The sequence below is a fragment of the Babesia microti genome, chromosome II (genome assembly GCF_000691945.2).
Source record: "Babesia microti strain RI chromosome II, complete genome".
In the NCBI taxonomy this organism is placed as follows: Eukaryota; Apicomplexa; class Aconoidasida; order Piroplasmida; family Babesiidae; genus Babesia; species Babesia microti.
In genome coordinates, this window is record NC_027206.1 from 375,544 (window position 1) to 395,963 (window position 20,420).

Sequence of the window (20,420 nt, forward strand, 5' to 3'; positions counted from 1 at the left end):
TCTGCGGTTAATTAGCTGTCAATATTGTCTAGTTTGCGTTTTATATAATCCCCCAATCCCTGTCTATGGCAAATGAACCATGGAATTGAAATCACTTTATAACCTAGCTTCTCAAATAATCTAATTAAATATATACTTGCCTATTCCTGCAAATCGTTTTCCCATTATATCTATACATAGTTTTGCCATAGCATATGTCAGTGTCTAATGCCTCTCCCTCGCTAAATAATGAGCGCAATTACCAGATCAAATTGTAGTGACAAGGGCCATCAATCTCCAAAGTAATCTTCCTATCCTTGAGCTCAAAGTCCGCAACCACCCCCGTTGTGATTATTGATTCAGCCAAAAAGCTAACATTCAATCCACTTAACACTCGTCGCACTTTATACTGGATCAGTTTGGTGTTACTTGTGATATTGATGCCATTGCCATATCGTCTAGGTTGTGGCAAGAGTTAGTTGCATCATCTAGTACTCTTTTATCTATGGAATTAGAGACCTTTTCATTGTCATTAGTTATGCCAATATCCGCATCAATTACTACATGTACCAACTAGATGATTACTTGATTACTTGTCTCTTTGTGGATATGGTAGAGTTCCTAATGAAATCCTGCCAGTGATAATTTTGGAAAATATCCCTTATCAATCCTCGACTCTAAATTATTGAATAGTTACCTGTGGAAATTTGTCTATACAACCAGCAGTTACACATGCCCAAATTGTTGATAATAATTTGGTAAATTCGGCAATAGAGGTCCTACCTTTCTTGTTAAGCGCCAACAGCCTTTTTTTTGAATGCTCAAGCAATGGTAGTGTTAAACCCTCATCCAAAAGTGAATAAGTAGATAGTGTTTGTGCACATAAGCTTATCTGACCAGAATTCATGTCATTTAGCAATCTTGCAAAGTTTTTAGATAATGTAACTATCAATTGTTGGTGTAGGATATTGTTTTTTTGAAAAGACCAGAGGATTTGGGTAATGGCTTCACCCTTAACGGATTCATGTTTTAAATTAATTAAATGCAATATCCTATCACCTATTGTCCTATAATCTTCAATCTTAAAGTCATTTAGTGTGGATGTCACAGCAAATAAGTAATTTGACAAACATTGAATATCTTCCATTTCATTCAATCTGTTCCATGCAATAACTTTCAATTCCATTATGTAACCCTGTATTGAACCCAACAATTGATTATTGGTACCATCATTTTTATTATCATTCATTAAATTATTGTTACAAGTGGCATAATTTTGATGTTTGAGTGACTTAGTCATGTACTTGGAGAGGGAGTATAAATACTTGACAACGTCAATAATGGTATAATTTGAAGCATTAGATCGTGATATTTCACATATTTTTGCGATAACTTCATGATTTCCATATTGAAACTTTAATGATATCCATATCAACTTATCCAAAAATGCGTCAAATGCTGGAGATGTTAGGAAATCTTGTTTGATCCACTCACTCATTGCTAAGGGGAATGATTCAGATTCAGTATATGTGTTTTTTGCCAAAAAGTACAAAATATTGACTATCTCCCGTAAATAATTTGTTTCGCCATTTAGAAGCTTCAATTTGAGTGATTGATCAACATACTTAATTACTCTTGGACTAGGTTTAACATTGGAATAAGTAATCGAAAGGTAATTAGAAAAAGTAGATAATTCACATATACTCAACTTTGTAAGCGTGTCATATCTCATGTTATCAATAAATAGAGACATAAATCGCGTGGAACAAGCAAATTTCTTGCTGATAATTACTTGTACAATCTCATCCACTTGATACTCACTTAATTTTTTTACTTTACAAAGTTTCTTGATACAATTTTTGTAAACAAAGGATGGGAATGATTTTATATGGTCACATAATTCTGAATTTAGTTTGACAATTGTAATTAAATCATCAGTATTGATGAAGTTAGTATCAAATATTTTAGTGAATTGTGATTTAATATGCGTTGTCAATTCGTTGTATGAATCAATGCTTTTATTATCGCCCCTATCATAAACAAATTTACCCAGTGTCATATGGTCCATTAACGCCTTTAAGAACAATTTTTTTGGCAAATCGTCACTCAATTTGTAATAATTTGATCTAAGTTTTAACAAATTGCACATCAATTCATCACTAGAAATGTACCTCAAAAGTTTAGTTATTTTAAAACTAGATCGCATGAGCTCATTTAACTTGTCTTTATTATTTTTATCAATCAATTCGCTCATGTTTTGGAGCTGTACAATTGATATTTTTTGTACCAGCTCCACAACATCAAATGATTTGCCTCCAAAATATATAACCCTTTTGTCAGTGTTGAGTGCAAAATTATGTATTCCCTCTAGCAGATAATTTTGGTTAGTGATACTCAAGTTTCCTATTGTCCTATCGCAATCTATATTTAAATTATCATATTGACCCTTGATATTATCCAGGATAGACACTAGTTTGGCCTCAATTTTAGCGCCATCACTTGTATTAGATGTATTACTGTTACAAAATATCCTGATATCATAATAATGTGATAATAAATGGCCAGCATTTTTACATATGTGATTGAATCTACACCCAATACTAATGCGTCCAGTTATTTTCATGAAATGCATAATTCATAATATTTATGTTACATTTTGATACATTAACAATACTAATATGTATAATCATGTACTACAGTTGGTAAAATTTACAGTGGGAAATACATTGTTGGTACGAATTATAGTGTGGCGTGGTTAACGGATTGACTCGCAATTGGGACAAAACCAGGGTTCATCACGGCAAGTATTGGAGTAATTTACACAGTGAAAATGGAACCAATTGTTGCAGGAATCGCAGCCTACCATTCCAAATTCGTCTTGGGCATCTTCGCCCTTGTTGCAAACGGGACATATTCCGTCCCACACATCATCGTAACTTTCACCATACGATTTCTTATACACACCAGTCACATTTTTATCATTATCATAGTTCAAATATCTTGAGTGTTTTGTATCGGAGGTGGAAGTTTTAGATGGCATTCTATTTGTGTCGCTTTTATTGTACTTAAAGTTTTCACAGTCGGATGAAAATCCTGAAGCACTCTGTATTTCGTATTCTTCTTTCAAATCTATCCCATTTTCCACCTTAAACTTCAGTTCAAGAGGCAACTGGCCGTTTTTCTCCATAGCCCTATAGATAATGTCAAATTGATGCTTCATCCGTTCATTTTCGTGCTTTAGCATACACACGAGCTGATCGTTAACGTTGATCTTCTCTCTCAGCGCGAGTACAGACTCTTGCCTATACTTTTGTATATTTTCCACAAGGCTTGTCATCGATTCTTTTCCAATGGTTGCATTTTTAACGCTAGTATCTTTAGATGTAGGTGGACTATTTTTAGACCTAGATCTCGTACCATTGCAACTGGCATTCTGGTTAGAGTCATCAGCATTGACTGAACTTATGTCTGTGTTAATCCCTTCTATTGCTTTGCTGCTATCATCGGGGATTGGCCTAGTTATAGGCGTTAGTATTACTTTCCCATTCAATAGGTCGTGTAGGTTTCTGATGTCCTTATTGCCAACGCCCGAATTCGCCTTCTTGTCGCTAAAATTAATGCCAGAATGCTGTGATACATCCAATTTAAAGTACTCCAGTTCCAATTCGTTTGCTTTCAATTGCGCTTCATATGCCCTTTGGTCCAATTCACGCATAAGGGCTAGATGACGGTGTACAAAGCCTGGAAGCGTGATCATGTCATCAATATAATATTCAATTCCCTCCATCTCATAAGGTATTTATTTACGTAGACAATGTTCAAACAAAATGCTTGATATGCAGGGAATAATTGTGTGGCCGACCAATTAGCATCAGTAATGTTGTTGCATGACACGGCACGTGTTATGTATGGATGAACATATATATTTCCAACATACAGACTTGTTGCCAATATTGTGATTAATGGCCCTGTTTCAGCCATGCAATCAAGTTAAAATAAAAGATGTAGCAACTGTGCGGCTTAAGTTGCATGGGCAAAGATTTGAAATTGCCTGCTACAAAAACAAAGTACTAGATTGGCGTTCAGGCGTAAAATGTGATATTAAGGATGTGGTCCAATCAGACCTAATATTCACAAATGTATCTAAAGGGCAAGTGGCCAATAAGAAGCAGATCGAAAAGTGTTTTAAGTCACTAAACAATGACGAGATCGTTAGGGTTATACTGCAGAAGGGAGATTTGCAAATTAGTCACGAAGAGCGATTACAATCACTGCAAAAAAAGTTCAAAGATGTGGTATCAATTTTACACGAAATGTGTATAAATCCTCAAACTGGGTATCCTCTCACCCGCACAATGATTGAGGAATCTCTTAAGAGCTGTGGGTTTTCGTGTACAATCGATGAATCTACTAAAAAACAGGCGCTCAAAGGATTTTCGTTGTTAAAAAAGGAAATGCCAGAACATATATCTCGCGCTCAAATAAGACTAAGAATTTTGTTCTCCCACGAACTCACTGAGCAAGTAAGATCTTTCATAGATAAATGTGATGTAAGTATTGAAAATGAAACGAAGAATGATACATGCGTTAACTCTAATAGTTTTACCTTTACCTGCTGCCCCAGCTATTATAGAGACTTGGATAACTTTGTCAACAAATTATCTCCTCCTGGTACTCTGAAAATAGTCAACCATCACGTAAAGGAGCGCCAGACAAGCGATATCAAAGTTCCATCATCTGAAACGTTAATGATTAGTGAAGCTAAGCTCTGCAGTGAAACTTCCACAAATTCGCCCAAAATTAAAGCCAGCATTGACCTTAAAAACGACAAAGTAGTAAAATGTTCAACTTGTAGAATATCATTTCAAACCAGTAACTTGTTCCGTGATCACTGCAAGAGCCATTGGCATGCTTTTAATGTGAAGAGGAAGTTTAAAGCTTTGGAACCAATTACTAAAGAGATGTACGATGAAATATCTATTGATGTTGCTAACGGATTTCTTGCTGTGGATTCTTAATCAATTAATACTCTATATCGCAATGTTTTGTGGTTTTTGTTAGAGAAAATTCATGCACGAAGTTATTTGACACTTTCATGTCACAGTTAGATAGCATTGAATTTTTTGCACACTACCCACTCAATATTAGTAATAGTGATAATAAAAGCCAGTAAATATGTCTAATAGAAATGTGTCTTTATTTTGTCTAAAACTGCTGAACGAAAATGTAGAAATGTTATCAACACGTCAACACGACAACATACTTCACAAGCAAATAATTAGTCAATATGATATTTGTTGTCACTGTTTATCAGATTTAATGATATCATCGACTCCAGTTTATATAAAGTACGATATTCTTGCGAAATTCCTCAAATATGTAAACGTTTTATCTGCGGGTGACATTAGGAACCCCTTAATTTACTTGTCATACGATATCAATTTCTTCACAAGTTCAGTAAGTAAATCACAGAATTAAATGCTGTTGTCGATAAATATAACGTAGATTGGTGTAATATTTGACTCCAATAAACTGTCTCATAATGGGTTTAATCTAAACGATCAGACATTTCACATTGGAATTGAATTTATTAGGTAATAATTTAATTAATTCAGAGCCATCAGTTGTATATTTAATAACAGTAAAGATACACAATATTTCATGGAAATTAGAAACTTAATTGTTGAGTACATAACTAATTGTATGCACGAGAATTACAAAGACCAGATATATATGGAATGTATAATTGATTTTAACGCCTATTTGATTGTGAAGATACCTCAATTCTCAAATACATTTATTAATGTAATAATAGTTGTGTATTTAGAATAAGAATTTTGTTACAGAATTAAACTTCTTAATAAAGTACTATTTCGATAATTGTATCAATTTATCTGAACTTTATAAAATAATATCATTCACGAGCCTACTATTGGAATATGAACACAATAGTTACAATTTACTATTAAGTACATTTGAGAAGATAATGTCAAACGTGTTAAAGGGGATTGATCGGGAGTATACCAATGAATTGGTTGTCAACATACTTTATTTGATCTTGTTCCTGAATAGAAAGGGGGTATTTTGGGAAATCCTCCACTCAAGCAATTTGTTTCTAGACATTGTTAAGATAATGCAAAATTTTATCGTTTCAAAGAGGTGCAATGAGGAGACTAAAATGTGTATTCTCACAATAATTTCCGAAGTTTGTCAACACAAGCACATATCAAACTATCTACTATATGCCACTGGAATGTGCGAATGGTTAATCGAATCCATTCGCATAAATAGCATTGAAGTGGCTACAATGTCACTAGTGTGCATAAGAGATAATTTCATTACCTGTAGAAGCTTCAAACTACACGCCAGTTATGGTAAAAATGGACTGATTTAGCAAATGTCATATTCGTGAAGCTGTTACACCTGTACATTATAAAATTCGATGAAATATATAAAGTAGATGATTTGACAGAACAATATTGGATTTTTATTAAAATATTGATAAATGTAACGACTTATGTTATCTTAAATTATCCGGTAATGGCAATATTATTTAGGAATATAACATTAACTTGTTTGAATCAATATTTTGTATCGTCGACCATCTTGAGCATTTTACAAGCGAAAATATTAACTTTACTAGAGAGTTATATACGTATTACCATTCAACTATAATTATTTGGCTTGGATTTATACTCTCAAAAATCAATTTCAGTAAGTATGTCATTATATAGGCATGTGTGAATGCGGTGACAGTGTGTTTAGTGAAGACAATTTTGATAAACAGTGAACGCACCAACATTCAGACAGAAATTTCTAAGCTACATTTATTGTGTGCAAATGGAGAGGATGGAAAGTGATTACATTAAATATATGCTATTTGAAATATATGTAGAAGGGATTAATTTGCTAGTCTCCCTAGTCGTTGTTAAAAATGTCACTGATGTTACGTATTTAGTCAAGTTATTATTGATGATAGAAAAGTGTTTTCACATGTATTCAGTTTGTAAAAATCTTTCATATAGGATGAAAACACCATTACTGGAAGTAATATATTGATTTTTAAAATCATGAACCAATCGTTGTTGCTAGAAAATTATTATCAGTCGATTACATTTGATTCTGAAATTGATGAAATCACTACCATTTTAGATGAAATAAGGAACTATTTTTGTAAGTCGAATTCCAATAATTTAGTAAAATTAGATCCTTTGCGGTAATAGCATTGTAATATAGTTTAATACAGGCGATTAAGGATAATGGAAAGATTAGTAGTAAGCACGCAAAACAGATAGGATTTGAAATAATACTAATTTCCAATTCATTTATTTTCGCAATACGACCCTTTTTAATTGAATTTAACGAGGAAACATTTGAATTGCTTCATACCATAATCATTTGTATATGTGTAAACAATTCCTTTACACCTTCCATTGTTAATAAAGTAATTGTGAATTATATAGAATATTAATAGCAATTTGAATCTTTTTTGCATCTTAAATGCCCTTGAAATCCTATTTCCACGTATAAAAACATATTTCAGAGGGTGAATCTCATATATTAATATAGAATAATGACATATCTCTTCTGCGATGAACACATCAATTCTAATGGGTACACCGAATGCATTGACACAGTAAGGGTGCCTGTGATTTAGAACAAAATGATGATATTATCTACGTGTAATATAGAAAGGGTAAGCAAATCAATTTGTCTATATTTTACTAACACAGATCGATGAGAATGATGCCATATTTGATAAAATTTACAATATATTCAAGAAAACAACTCTAGACACTTGGAAGTGGTTGCTAAACCAAAATAGTTACTTAAGAATCAAACGAAAGCTAATATATTCCTTTATCAAGCAGTTAATCATCAAAATAGATATTTTGGATAGATATAAATGCTTGTACATGGTAAACATAATTTCACTCAGATATTTAGTTACTTTAACGTTGAAAAGAGTCTTTCACTAATAAAAGGACACCAGAACATATTCAATCAATACAATCAATGGAATATAGGGGAGGGCGAATGTGACACATATACCATATTGGTTCCTCTGTTTGTAAAAAAGATTATACCTCTATGCATAAAATATTTCATGGTTAAGCCCCTGAAATTTGAAAACGAAATTGGAATATCATTTAGACACTTATATAATGTTACTTTATGGACTACAAATGAGCTTGTTAAGAACAACATACAAATTGAGGTGGACAGATCGAAAGCTGTATTGCTGTCACTCTCAGATATAATATCATTTTCTTTGAGTTCAGAAAGACAAATACAACTAAATTCATTCTATTTCATCGCTATAATAATAAAACTGACCTATATAACCAATAAAAATGCACTAAATCACAATTATCTGTTATCAGAATTTGATAAATTACTTTCACTCATGTAACCTAAAATTCACAACAGATATGCTTTAGAATCTGATTACAGAGTTTTAAACGATACAAAAGAGTATATGACACACCTATTGCCTCATCTTCTAGATAATTTTACAAAGAATGGTTTACCAGGTAAGATAATACTGAATTAGTATTGTGTACAATGCTAAAGAACAAAAATTTTGTAAAGTGGCTAAACGAGATGCTTTGCAGTAGTAAAGTTTCAAATATGGCACATTCATTGGCATCAACTGCATTGTTAGTGAGGATAAACAACGATTTTGATGTTTTTAGACATATAGAAGTGATACGCATATTGAGATAGGATGATACAAATAATTATTTTCGAAAGTTATTCCAAGGTCAGAAAGTGACAAACATGGATCCCAATGCAAATAACTCAAAAAAGCTCACACTAACTTGGACGACATGGAATAAATATTTTGATAACAATTTGATTGTGAACAACTTGGCCATGGATACGATGTTAGCACTTGTAGAATCTCAGGTATTTACTGGTTTAGTGTAGGATATAGACTTATATATTGATAAAATTGATGAGTTTATAATGCATATAACATCATCTACCATGAAAGTAAGTAAATTTCTGATAGTAGAGTGCCACACTGGGCAATATACAAGCCACTGAAGTTGGAATTTTGCTATTGACAAAGTTTATCGAAATATATTCAGCAACATCAACTAAGTTATGTGTGCTAAATTGTACTTATCTCGTGGAAATGATTTTTGACCAACAGATTAGGAAGGAATACAACAATATGAAATGGATCATGTTGTATACCAAGGAAATTAACTTGGCAATTTGTCTATCGCAATTTATACGGCAGGCAATAGACATTTTATTTAGGTTATGAAGATGAGTGACTGGTGGTTTACCAGTTATCCGTTTGATATGCTGGAGGTAAGGGCGTGTTATAGTGCAGGAGTATCAACAATCCCTATTCAAATTTTTAAACCCAGATACATAACCTATTTTACATTTGTACTAATACTATACTATATATATAGCTAGTAAGCAATTAAAAAATTTTAAAATTATCAACATCGGTACAATGTTTAACGTCTGAATGCGTCTAAAGACAAATACAACATGCACATCTGTAGGATAGATATCGCAAAACACATAAATCGCACCAAAACATTCACAAATTACTGTAATATTCGATTTCACTCAATTAAACCCCCAAATAGTCCCTCACTAAAGGGCAGCAAGTCAGCATTCATACCATATGAAAGTATGTAAAACAATTAATATAGCCTGCGACATTAGGAACATAGGAATTATGGCGCATGTAGACGCTGGTAAAACTACTTTATCAGAGTCAGTTTTATACCTTGCAAATGAGATATCCTGCATGGGTAATATCGACGATGGAACGACTCAACTCGACTTTATGCCGTTGGTAAGTTATCAGTGACTTAGGAACAGGAAAGGGGGATAACAATCAGATCTGCCTTTTCCACTTTTAGATGGCGAAACAATTTGATTAACTTAATAGATACGCCAGGACATTCCGATTTCTCTTTGGATGTTTACCGTGCAATGGAGGTTATAGATGGCTGTATACTTGTAATCGATGGATCACGGAATGTTGAGGCCCAAACAATTCATATTTATTCCAAGTTACCTAAAGATATTCCGTTGATTATATTTGTCAATAAGTTAGATAGGGAGGGAGTTTTGTTGGTACGCTTCGACGTTATTCAGAATTCTAATGTCAAAAATATTGGACATAGACTCAAATGCAATCCAGTAGCAATGGTAAGCATTTTAAACAATGGAAATGTCGTGGATTTGCTGGTATTATAGTTAATTATCCAGGCAAATGATCGGCTGATAGATGATGAAATTAAGAGTTCCATTGATTGTTTAAAAAATAAATTAGTGGAACTGGATGATGAATTAGCTAATTTGTACATCAACGACGCAAAATTGAACAATTTGGACATTGAAAATGCGCTAATAAGACAATTACAAAAGGGAGCGGGTACTAAACTATTAAATTAGTGACTCCTGTATTTGGCGGGTCTGCTATTAAAAACAATGGCATTTCAATCCTACTAGATTATATATGCAAACTAATTCCAAATCCTATGAAATCAGCCAGGGATGGACCATGTAATATTCTGCGTACTTCTAATAACAAATCAGTAGAATCTACAACGTCAGCTGCCTGTTACATATTCAAAATAGTAATTGATAAGAAGAAGCGCCTAAACTGCTTCATAAGAATGTGTTATGGCAAGCTTATAATTCATTTAGGAGAGTTAAAGGCCAATGATAAGTTTAGAAATTCTACCACGAATTCCACTATTAAAATTGAGTATATATTTAAGGTCAAGGGCAGCGAGCATATCAAAGTTGATCGTCTAATTTCTGGTATATTAAACTTAAATTAGGGGATATTGGTATGATTTATTCAACTAATGATGATTTGAGAGCAGGGCAATACCTTATTAGCGGAAAAGACATGAATTCGGTGTTAGATAGTGATAAATTTTTGTCTTACGGATTAACAACTAGTCAAGCACCCCCAGTTTGTTTTGCAACATTAGACTGCCCAAGAGGTAATTACTTCATAATTTAGGAGTTTCAGAACGAAACTTACTAAATTGTGTTAAGTTAATGTCAATAGAAGATCCCAGTATCACCATCAATTACAACCCAAATGAGCAAGACAATTTATCCATAGGTGCACTGGGCGAATTGCATCTGGAAATATTTTTGGAAAGATTGCTTAGGGAGTACGGGATAAAAGCGAAATTAGGTCCAATACAAATTTCATATAAGGTATAACTTCACCTAATGTTAGGAAAGGGTGACAGAATCACTAGATTTCGAGTATGAATGTGAAGGTGTTCATATGAAGGTATTTCTAAACCCACTAGAATTGCCAAATATGGAAAAGTACAAGGAAATTAGCAAAGAAGGTATTTCTAGAAAGTTTTCATTATCTTCCTACTGGGATCAAGATTATCAGTCTCAAATACATATAAATTTATCTAGCAATTCCAATGATAGAAAATCATCATCACTCACTATTAATGAAGATAAACACACAATTAATGAACTACTAGATACTGCACACAACTCATTATGCAATGGGCCATTAAAAGGAAGTCAAATTGTTACAACAAAACTAACACTAATCCTCCTTTCACAAAATGTTTCATCCCCGATACTGAAGAAACACGTCAATTTAGCTATCAAACAGGCACTAGAATCATGCAAAGTGGAACTTATGGAACCTATTATGCGACTGGATATCAACACACAAGTTGAATATTTGGGCAATATTACTAGTCATTTGGTAAACAAAGCTGAGACATAGACGGCTAATGTGGACGCTGAGATTTGGCAAGTAAATCACCACCCCTTTGATGGACAGTCAGTTGATATTATTGCAGTGGTATCCAATGGTTAATTCAGGCCAAATTATCAAAACTGCACGGTATTGCTGGAAGAATTAAATCTCTAGGAAGGGGTAACCAATATTTTTACGTAGGCCATACAATATTTTCCATGCTACCAATAGGGTATACATTCACTGATGATAACATCACCAGTTGCTCGACTTATACTTGATAATTGATGCGATAGATCAATTAATATTTACAGCAATTCTACGACTGATATAATTGATGTAAATGGTTCACTATTTGACTTCTAGTTTGTTCGCATTGAACTTTGAGTCTATCCAAATCTAGATCCAACTTAGAGCTACATTTCTTGGTGGATTCGTTATTGGCATGAATATTTCCTATCTTTTTCAGGCTCCATTTGTACCCAATCCCTCTTATTACAGCATTTACATCTTCTTCAATACCATTAGTTACAGAGTATTGATATTTGGATTTAAAGCTTTTCAACAAATCATTAGTGACGTCAGTGACAATCAGAAACTCATTGCCTTTATTATAGAAGGAAATTAGCATATCTAATGACACATCAATCCCATTTAGGTCAAATATGTCACCCTCATTGGACACGAGATTATCACATACGACATTAGTGCTGTTGTGTTTGATTTGTGGATTTATAACGCCAAAAATCTTGTTAGGAGTGCCAATAGTATTATTTTCCGATATATCCGCCTTTTGATGTGCCAGACCGTGCAATTGGTGCCTCGCTGGTATCATCGCTTCCCGTGAAAATGTATCCTTTTCATCCCCCAATTGGTGTAAATAAAAACAATCGACGTTCGTGCATTTCACGTTTTTAAGAAAATAAACGCAATATTTTGTCGTACCAAAAGAGGCGCGAAGGATACGATTGTCAACTTGTGATCCGTCAATTCCTTCGATTGCAGCGGAAGCTTCGCTTATTTTACTGTAGGTTACGTACACGCTGTATGATGGCCCTTCCCAATGCGTACTATAGGCTTGGCTGCGATTTACTACCACATTCTGAATTTTCCCATACTGGCCAAAATACTCTGGCCTCTTCAACACCTCCTTCTTGGCCAATCGCTGAGGCAAACCTACAACATAAACCAGATTGCGCTGTAAAACGCGCATATTCTTTAGGTCATCCAGGGATGCCGTAGATGCTGTCCCATTTTGAAGCTGCGAAGAATGCAATTGTGATTGGGATGTGGTGGAATTGGAGCGGGATATATCCTCCTTGGACTTCTTGTTGCGATTGGAGCTGGAAGATGTAGTAGCGTTAAGGGTGGGCAATTGCCCGGTGAACTGAAATTTCGATTCATCGTATGGTCTTCGACAGGCGGGGCATTTGTCGCCCATTGACGTTCGAAGGTAGTGTAAACACCAGAGACAAACTTGGTATCCACAACCACAGGGGGAGAATGAACGATCTGTTTCATCCAGTCCTTCCATACAGAGAGGGCACAGTTGTTCGTCCTCCGTATCGGACATATTGCAGAGTTTATTCAGTTATTTTAAATCGATTATATTATAAATAATCAATATCAATTATCGCGTGCACTTGGGCATTTTAGCACTACATCTAACTGCCCTATCGACCCATCGTATTACACATATATTGTTACTGGGTAACCCTATGCTTATTAACTAGTTCTATATCAACCCACTTTAGTCACATACTACATAGATCAAACGGTTTACGTGTTAGTTAATGGTAATATTATGTGGTAATGTATCTACCTTAGTAAATACTCTAATCACTTTGGTATGTATGCCACCCCTATCACATATATCTAACTCTTTTATCTCAATCACAATCTATCATTACATATTCCATAGACACACTAGACTATCTCTTATCCCTTCTCTACAGATACCTTTGCAATATACTTCATTATAGATAGGCGTTAATGTATGACATATCGTCTAGATATATAAAAATATCATCATCCGAGTGTATTGCTTTATAGTTAACTACATCTCCAGATTATTATGTCTGCCCTTACCTATCCGTGCCCCCTAGGATATTGTTCAGTTAGGGTATAATTTATAGTATTCCTAGTACCCGGACAATATAAGTACCATATGCCATCTGTAGGTCTTTTTCAGTATAATTTTTTGATCAAACTTTATTATGAGCTTCAAGAATGAGTTCTAAGTTTGATTATGAAGAATTGACGAAGTCGATCAACGAAAACCGAGTGCCAACGGCATGTCCAAATTGCGGCATTCCATCTACATCAATCTGTACAATATTGAATGTACCGCATTTCAGGGGTAATAATTTGTTAATTTAGAGCTTTTGATGATGCTATTCAACTGTGACAACTGCGGCTACAGGGATAATGATATTAAGGGCAATGGTATACTACAGCCTGAAGGGGTAAAATTTGTCCTTCAAGTTCAAAAATTGGATGATCTAAACCGACAAATTGTACTTTCGACCTTTAGTGCCGTCACTATAGGTAATTTACCAGCACAACTAGTTGACATCGAATTTGAGTTTCCCAGGTCTACCGATCGCTCTGTCATTACAACCATTGAAGGACTACTTAATTCAGCAATTAGTGACTTGTCTGAATATTATAAACAATTAACCACAGAATCAAACAACGTAGCGAGCAATGAAACAATTTTGAAACTTCTTGATGTAATAAATACTCTAAGGGATTATACGACAGGGGATAACCAATTCAAATTAATATTAGATGACCCTAGTGGCAATAGTTACATTGAACAGCTACCTAACACTTCCAATTTACAGAAAATACACTATCAACGAACTGATCAGCAAACAAAAGTAATTAACTTATTCATTAAGGCTATGGGCTATTCCACTCTAGGAGATAATGGTGTTGATAGGGAGAATTACAATTGTAACAACAGTAGCAAATCCAATACATTAGACCTAAATAGACCATTAGAGGATGATTATGAGCCTCCGTTATTTGAATTGCAAACAGCTTGCCCAGATTGCGGAAACAACGGTAGCAACAAAATTTGTCAAGTTCAAGTACCAGGGTTCCGTGAGTGCATCATATTTTCCTTCACATGCGGTGATTGTGGCGCAAAATCTACTGAGGTAAAACCTGGCGGGCCAATTGGAGATTTTGGACAAAAGTGGTATAGCAAAGATTATAATCTAGGCAACTAGAAATATCTCATCCAGACGACTTAAATAGAGATGTCATTCTTTCAGATTTAGCAAGCATAAGTATACCTGAAGTGGATTTCGTTATGATGGCAGGATCAATAGGTAAGTCACTAATTACTCAGGTTGCGTATTTACTACAGTTGAGGGAGTACTACTTAAAATTGCGGAGAATTTGGAATCAAGCAACCCCTTCGTTACTGGAGACTCAGCAAAAATGGTTGCAGGTGGATTGAAGGATTGTTGTAAAATGCTACGATATATAGCTAGTTTTGGCAACAAAAATACAATTATGATATTGGATGATCCGACGGGGAGATCTTTCATCGCATCGATTACAGATGAAGACAAACCTGATCCTAGGTTAAAGGTTGAAAGTTATAAACGGTCTATGGAACAAGATAATGAGTTGGGGCTTCTAGATATGAAAGTTTAATTACTGTCTTTCACGGTATATGTTTGCTGGCTCTATGGGGAATAACACAAACTCATTATCATCATGTGCATTTTTAATTTGTACATTACATGGTTTACAGATATTTAATAGTTTACAGGCTAGATCTTCAGTACTACTCCAGTCCAGCATGATTTTGCTGTCAAAATCCCCCCAACTATGCAAGTATTTGCATATTATAACGCTAGCTGCATTTCTAATTTCCGGCGATTCATCTTGCAAAATATATATCAATCTTTGCCATAGATGAAAATTATATCTGGATATTATATCATTTGCTGGTATTGGCTTAGACAATTTGATTGTTGACAATGTATTTAAAAATGATAGTTTCATTGCTAAATTGGCCGAATCACTTGTTATAACTTGAATCATACCCATAGCAAGTTCCAATAATATATTTAATTCATCAGTAATTTCGCTAGTCTCACTATCACCAATTAAGTCTGATATAACTGTTATAGTGATCTGTGCGATATAATTCAAGCTACCAATGGTCATAAATGTATGCTTTGACAATATATTAATCAAAACTGATACATATTTATGTGGCATCTTATGGCATGCACGTAGACAGAATTTGAGGCAAGATTCGTCATATCTTTTTGCAAGCAATTTATGCCCTATGTCATACCAAAAATCATCCAATGGTGATAAATCGACCAATTCATCCGTAAGAATGCTGTAAAATTTGTTTCTAAAATTTATATCATTACATAAACCCAATGTATACGATAGCTTAATCAATAACTTTAAACTGCAGCTTTTTAGGTCAAAATTTGGAAATATTTCAACATAGTCAAGATATTTGTCGAAGTAATTTGATATTTCACTAAAAAATTTGGCCCCAAAGGCACTAATTACCAATTGAATTACATACTTGTATTCCATCAATTGTAATTTAAATGACAGGAATTTGCAACCCAAATGCATCAGTAATGATATTATTGGAAAGGGCAATCTTACTTTAAACAAATTTAGTATAGTATTCTCTAGGGATGGATACAATGCTGCAACGTCATATAGTTCACTTAGTTCGTTCACAACTGATAATAAACCATGTAACAAATTAAAATCGTTACAACTTTTAGTGGCTTCTGACAAGTAATTTACGATACTACTAGTACCATTAGAATATTTTACTATGCCTTTCATTGCTAAGTTGCGTATTCTATAGTCACGAGATCCCAATAATTTAAATATTTGTGGCAGAAAAACCTCCCCTCCGTTAAACTTAATTACAAATATCAAGGCAAATGCAGTCTGATTGGCGCTATTGCTTAAACTATTTGCATGATCTGCATTATCCGACAGAGCCATTAGAATCAAATCCTTGAGCTGAGGTTTACACTGGAAAAAATCGTCTAGATGCCTGGTGTAGAATGAATCTTCTAAAATATCATCCAATGACCCACTGGCCAAATAGTTTATGCAACATGAGAATAACAATGAAGCAGCGTTGGATACTGACCAATCGCTATTTGACACATTATGTAATGATATGTATATAATGTCGTAAATATAATTGTTGAGGAAATATGCCAAGTTCGAAGATCTAACAATAGCACGTAACAAATGTATTGATTCTTGTCTATACCTCGTCTCAGTCAATAATAGTCGTATTACATAGCTAAAATTCTTGTCTTCAATCTTAGAATTGCCACCAAGAAGGGATACTAGGCAAATTGCTATGTTCTCAGATCTTGCCACTGAAAATCGCCTTGTAACGTTTTGTAATACATCTTCATCAGCAGAAAAGATGTTGATTAGCCTTTTGCACCACATGTCCACAACCTTTTGTGTCTCATATCCACTCATTTTAAGCTTGGATGAAGTTATATTTAGGAACTTGGCATATGAATCGATTACACCCCTATGTTTGCTATACAACAACAATGTAATGACCAAATCTCCAATCAGTGAAATCTCATTGATTAACTCTCCAGTGATACTTTTAGGATTAATCATATCAAATTTGCTACTTTTCTTATAATCTGGCCCAAATGTATAACGGATGAGAGATATCATCGCATACATGAGTGCGGAAAGATTCTTCCAAATTGTAGACGTTACGAACTCAGAAAATGTACTCTTAGCGTATTTTATACACTTATTTGGACCGAATAATCCAAATTTGTAATCTCCCAATGGTTCATAATAATATTCTTTATTGTAAAAACTATTACCAGTGTCAAATGTGTTAGGGGATAAGTGCCCCCTACAATCAAAATATTTTGGGTTTTGAAGCATGATTTCGCTTATATAATTGCCTAGTTTGGCAAGATTGATTCTCAAAATTTTCAAATACTTACATACATCAATTGGGGTCTTTCCAACTGCCTGATCTACCATCTTGGCGAATACATAAAGTGACCCCGATGCCAGTGGAATTTTTGTTTCATATTTAATATTGTTATTAAAGTATTTGTCCAAAAATTCCATTTGAAAATCAATAAGATGTACTGATCTACATATGAATAGATCAAAATGACATTTTATCGAGCTTGTATTGTCACAATTTGTAGAGTTTGTCAATTGAATTAATTGTGGGCACTTATTAATCATTAGAGCATATAAATATGCAGATTGGGTATGTATTGATGGTCTTGCATCATCTAATCGCTTATTTATTGTTGAAAATAATCCAATTTCACTTATAAATTCAGTTATGGCATCGCACGGGATTAAATTTAGCGTATGAAAGGCTGTATCTACCAACTGTTCTGGCAATTTTATAAATATGCTAAGTATAGCTTTGACAATTTTGTACTTTGAGTTGGCAATGTACTCCTCGAGCAATATTGTGATGAATTCCCTGGTTATTCTTAAAGCCATATCCAATCTTTCGTGATTGGCACTTAGAAAGAATTCCTTGGCCATTATATTATCCATCTCACGTATAAACCACACAGTCAATTCAGTGTCAAATTTTGTGCTTATCCCCTCTATCACATCCAATAATTTAATTTGAGAATACATATCGTCATTAATAACTGGTATGGCATACTGTTTTCCTATTGCATTGGATGCCGATTTGGTTATTGGATTCTTAAATCTCCGAAAAAATTTAATAAATGTCGTTAGTTGCAATTGTCTATTCTCAAGGCATGTAATTGTGAAGCTTGTGTTAGATGCCAGCAGGATCAGATAGGATTCAATGAGCGTTGGCTGTAGGATCTTGGGTGGTATTACCATGGCATGTAAAATATTAATTCTCGTAGGTTCATTAATAGATAATGTTGCAGTGATAATTCGGGACATGGGTATAACAAAAGTCATGAAATATTGGTCATAACCAATGATTATTGCATTACCAAATATAGATTCATTATCAGCAAAAGTAATTCTATTCCTTTTTCTGGACCAGGAAAGTATTATCGACTCTGCAATGCATAACTCTCCTATAATATATACATAATTGCAATTACTTAGACTCTTTTTATCACAAGCAATGATTAAATCTGTGTTTGATATTGCCAATCCGTATTTAGATTTGCACAACTGATTATTACTAGGTTGGTTCATATGTTTAAGCAATTCTAGTTCGATTGCATCGTCAAAATCAGTCAGTAGTGTTAACATGCAATTCGTTATGCTTGTTTGGGAAAATTCGGATAAATTACCACCAAATTTCAAGCCCTCATACACCAAGTGTTCATTCTTAATGATATTAGCAATTAGAGGGTAAAATATACCTTTAAATAGATTCAAATCAATTTCCTTGAGTAACTGCTTGAAGACTTTACGTAGAAGCTTTGTAGCAATGGACCGTGAGTTTAGATCACCAGTAGAAATGATTAACTCCAATATCAGATAAGAATTTTGTTCTAATAAGCGTTCAATGCCTATTAACGGAATGGAAAGATCTAGACAAGTATAGTAAAGCCTTTTTCGATGATAAAACTGCTTCAAAGCGCCATTCAAAGCTTCATATGCAATTTTACACAATTCTTGGTTTTTAGTCTTTATCAATGATTTAATCAGATTTTCCCATAGGCAAATTGATAGGTGAGATGATCTTCTAGCCCTAGACCCCCAAACATTAACTAGAACTTCAAATAGTTTTTTTATACGCTTAAACAAATCAGAATCACTAGTTAAATCAGTTGTAATGAATTTATCCTTATACCTATAAAACACAGTAAATGTGTAAACCTGCATGCCCAATAAGGACATTTGAGTAAGTTCCAGTGATGTACCTGGCTTAAATCCTAAAAACATAATATCCTGTCCATAATTCACTAGACGATAATCCATATTCATTATACCCCTGCCAATGCAAATTGTTATGATTGAAAATTTATTTGGCTCAAATAAGTGTTCGTAAAATTTTTTACAAGCTTCGTTCATGAATTCATCACTATATACTTGTTTATTAAACCTACTTATTAAATAATCCTTTAGTTTGTCACCATAAGTAATTGCCTGTATTGCAATTAAACTGTCTGCTATTGTTAGTATAATTTGATTGCTAAGGTTTTGGTCAAGTAAACGATGTAAAACATCTAATACCTCCATATTCAAATCCTTATCGTCGTTGCTTATGTTAGATAATAGATAAGGCAAGGATTTTAGTGTTTGTTCAAGAATCTTGCGTTGAATATCAAATAGCTTGTTACTAGTTAGGATTACCGATGTATTTTTTATTGTAAAATTACGATTATTACAAAAAAAATCTAATAATTTGATGCAAGAACTACATAATTTTATCGAAGTGTTCGGGTTTGTTAACAGTGAGTTTTGTGCTATAATTAACAACTTTGCTGTATCTTTTTCCACTAGCGCATACGAATCTATATCTATTTTGCATTCCTCTGTGTCTAAATTGATAACCAAATTGCCCAAATATGCGTCTAAGGTACATTCAACTGCATTATCACATTCTTTTTTAAATTTCTCAAGTGATTCTTGAGATGTTTTACTTTTACAATTAGTTAGTTTTTGTTCTACCCAATTAGTAAGGTATGAAAGTGGCAACTTGCCTACATTTGCAGAGTTGCAGATGTGCAAGGAATCCATATGCGTG

At 33.9% G+C, this 20,420-nt stretch overlaps 9 protein-coding genes across 9 annotated transcripts; 5 read left to right on the forward strand and 4 right to left on the reverse strand.

Moving 5' to 3' along the window:
* Positions 12-2,602, reverse strand: BMR1_02g01040 (conserved Plasmodium protein, unknown function; the record flags this gene model as incomplete). Its single annotated transcript, XM_021483119.1, has 6 exons — positions 12-120; positions 141-221; positions 243-388; positions 409-552; positions 573-656; positions 677-2,602. The coding sequence occupies 6 exons, from the start codon at positions 2,600-2,602 to the stop codon at positions 12-14; spliced, it is 2,490 nt and encodes an 829-aa protein (XP_021338077.1).
* A 132-nt stretch (positions 2,603-2,734) lies between these two features.
* Positions 2,735-3,766, reverse strand: BMR1_02g01045 (CXXC1, SPP1, CPS40; the record flags this gene model as incomplete). The annotated part of the gene is made up of 1 exon (XM_012792528.1): positions 2,735-3,766. The coding sequence occupies one exon, from the start codon at positions 3,764-3,766 to the stop codon at positions 2,735-2,737; it is 1,032 nt and encodes a 343-aa protein (XP_012647982.1).
* On the forward strand, positions 3,942-4,997 carry BMR1_02g01050 (SDO1, SBDS, ribosome maturation protein SDO1; the record flags this gene model as incomplete). Its single annotated transcript, XM_012792529.1, has 1 exon — positions 3,942-4,997. One exon carries the CDS (start codon positions 3,942-3,944, stop codon positions 4,995-4,997), a length of 1,056 nt encoding a protein of 351 aa, XP_012647983.1.
* BMR1_02g01055 (hypothetical protein) lies at positions 5,155-5,457 on the forward strand (the record flags this gene model as incomplete). Its single annotated transcript, XM_012792530.1, has 1 exon — positions 5,155-5,457. The coding sequence occupies one exon, from the start codon at positions 5,155-5,157 to the stop codon at positions 5,455-5,457; it is 303 nt and encodes a 100-aa protein (XP_012647984.1).
* Positions 5,458-5,682: 225 nt separating this feature from the next.
* BMR1_02g01060 (hypothetical protein) lies at positions 5,683-9,370 on the forward strand (the record flags this gene model as incomplete). Its single annotated transcript, XM_012792531.1, is given in 12 exon segments — positions 5,683-5,784; positions 5,807-6,353; positions 6,875-6,981; positions 7,005-7,195; positions 7,216-7,423; positions 7,713-7,898; positions 7,919-8,388; positions 8,595-8,685; positions 8,707-8,904; positions 9,056-9,249; positions 9,264-9,303; positions 9,326-9,370. The coding sequence occupies 12 exon segments, from the start codon at positions 5,683-5,685 to the stop codon at positions 9,368-9,370; spliced, it is 2,379 nt and encodes a 792-aa protein (XP_012647985.1).
* A 122-nt stretch (positions 9,371-9,492) lies between these two features.
* Positions 9,493-11,988, forward strand: BMR1_02g01065 (Elongation factor Tu GTP binding domain; the record flags this gene model as incomplete). The annotated part of the gene is made up of 13 exons (XM_021483120.1): positions 9,493-9,637; positions 9,660-9,805; positions 9,826-10,089; positions 10,111-10,203; positions 10,225-10,390; positions 10,411-10,644; positions 10,666-10,782; positions 10,803-10,970; positions 10,991-11,193; positions 11,216-11,713; positions 11,735-11,812; positions 11,833-11,887; positions 11,909-11,988. 13 exons carry the CDS (start codon positions 9,493-9,495, stop codon positions 11,986-11,988), a joined length of 2,247 nt encoding a protein of 748 aa, XP_021338078.1.
* Positions 11,989-12,026: 38 nt separating this feature from the next.
* Positions 12,027-13,280, reverse strand: BMR1_02g01070 (CCR4-NOT transcription complex subunit 4; the record flags this gene model as incomplete). The annotated part of the gene is made up of 1 exon (XM_012792533.1): positions 12,027-13,280. The coding sequence occupies one exon, from the start codon at positions 13,278-13,280 to the stop codon at positions 12,027-12,029; it is 1,254 nt and encodes a 417-aa protein (XP_012647987.1).
* BMR1_02g01075 (zinc finger protein) lies at positions 13,937-15,376 on the forward strand (the record flags this gene model as incomplete). Its single annotated transcript, XM_021483121.1, has 6 exons — positions 13,937-14,066; positions 14,087-14,254; positions 14,276-14,589; positions 14,611-14,912; positions 14,936-15,045; positions 15,066-15,376. 6 exons carry the CDS (start codon positions 13,937-13,939, stop codon positions 15,374-15,376), a joined length of 1,335 nt encoding a protein of 444 aa, XP_021338079.1.
* Positions 15,377-20,413, reverse strand: BMR1_02g01080 (hypothetical protein; the record flags this gene model as incomplete). Its single annotated transcript, XM_012792535.1, has 1 exon — positions 15,377-20,413. One exon carries the CDS (start codon positions 20,411-20,413, stop codon positions 15,377-15,379), a length of 5,037 nt encoding a protein of 1,678 aa, XP_012647989.1.
* Positions 20,414-20,420: the final 7 nt, after the last annotated feature.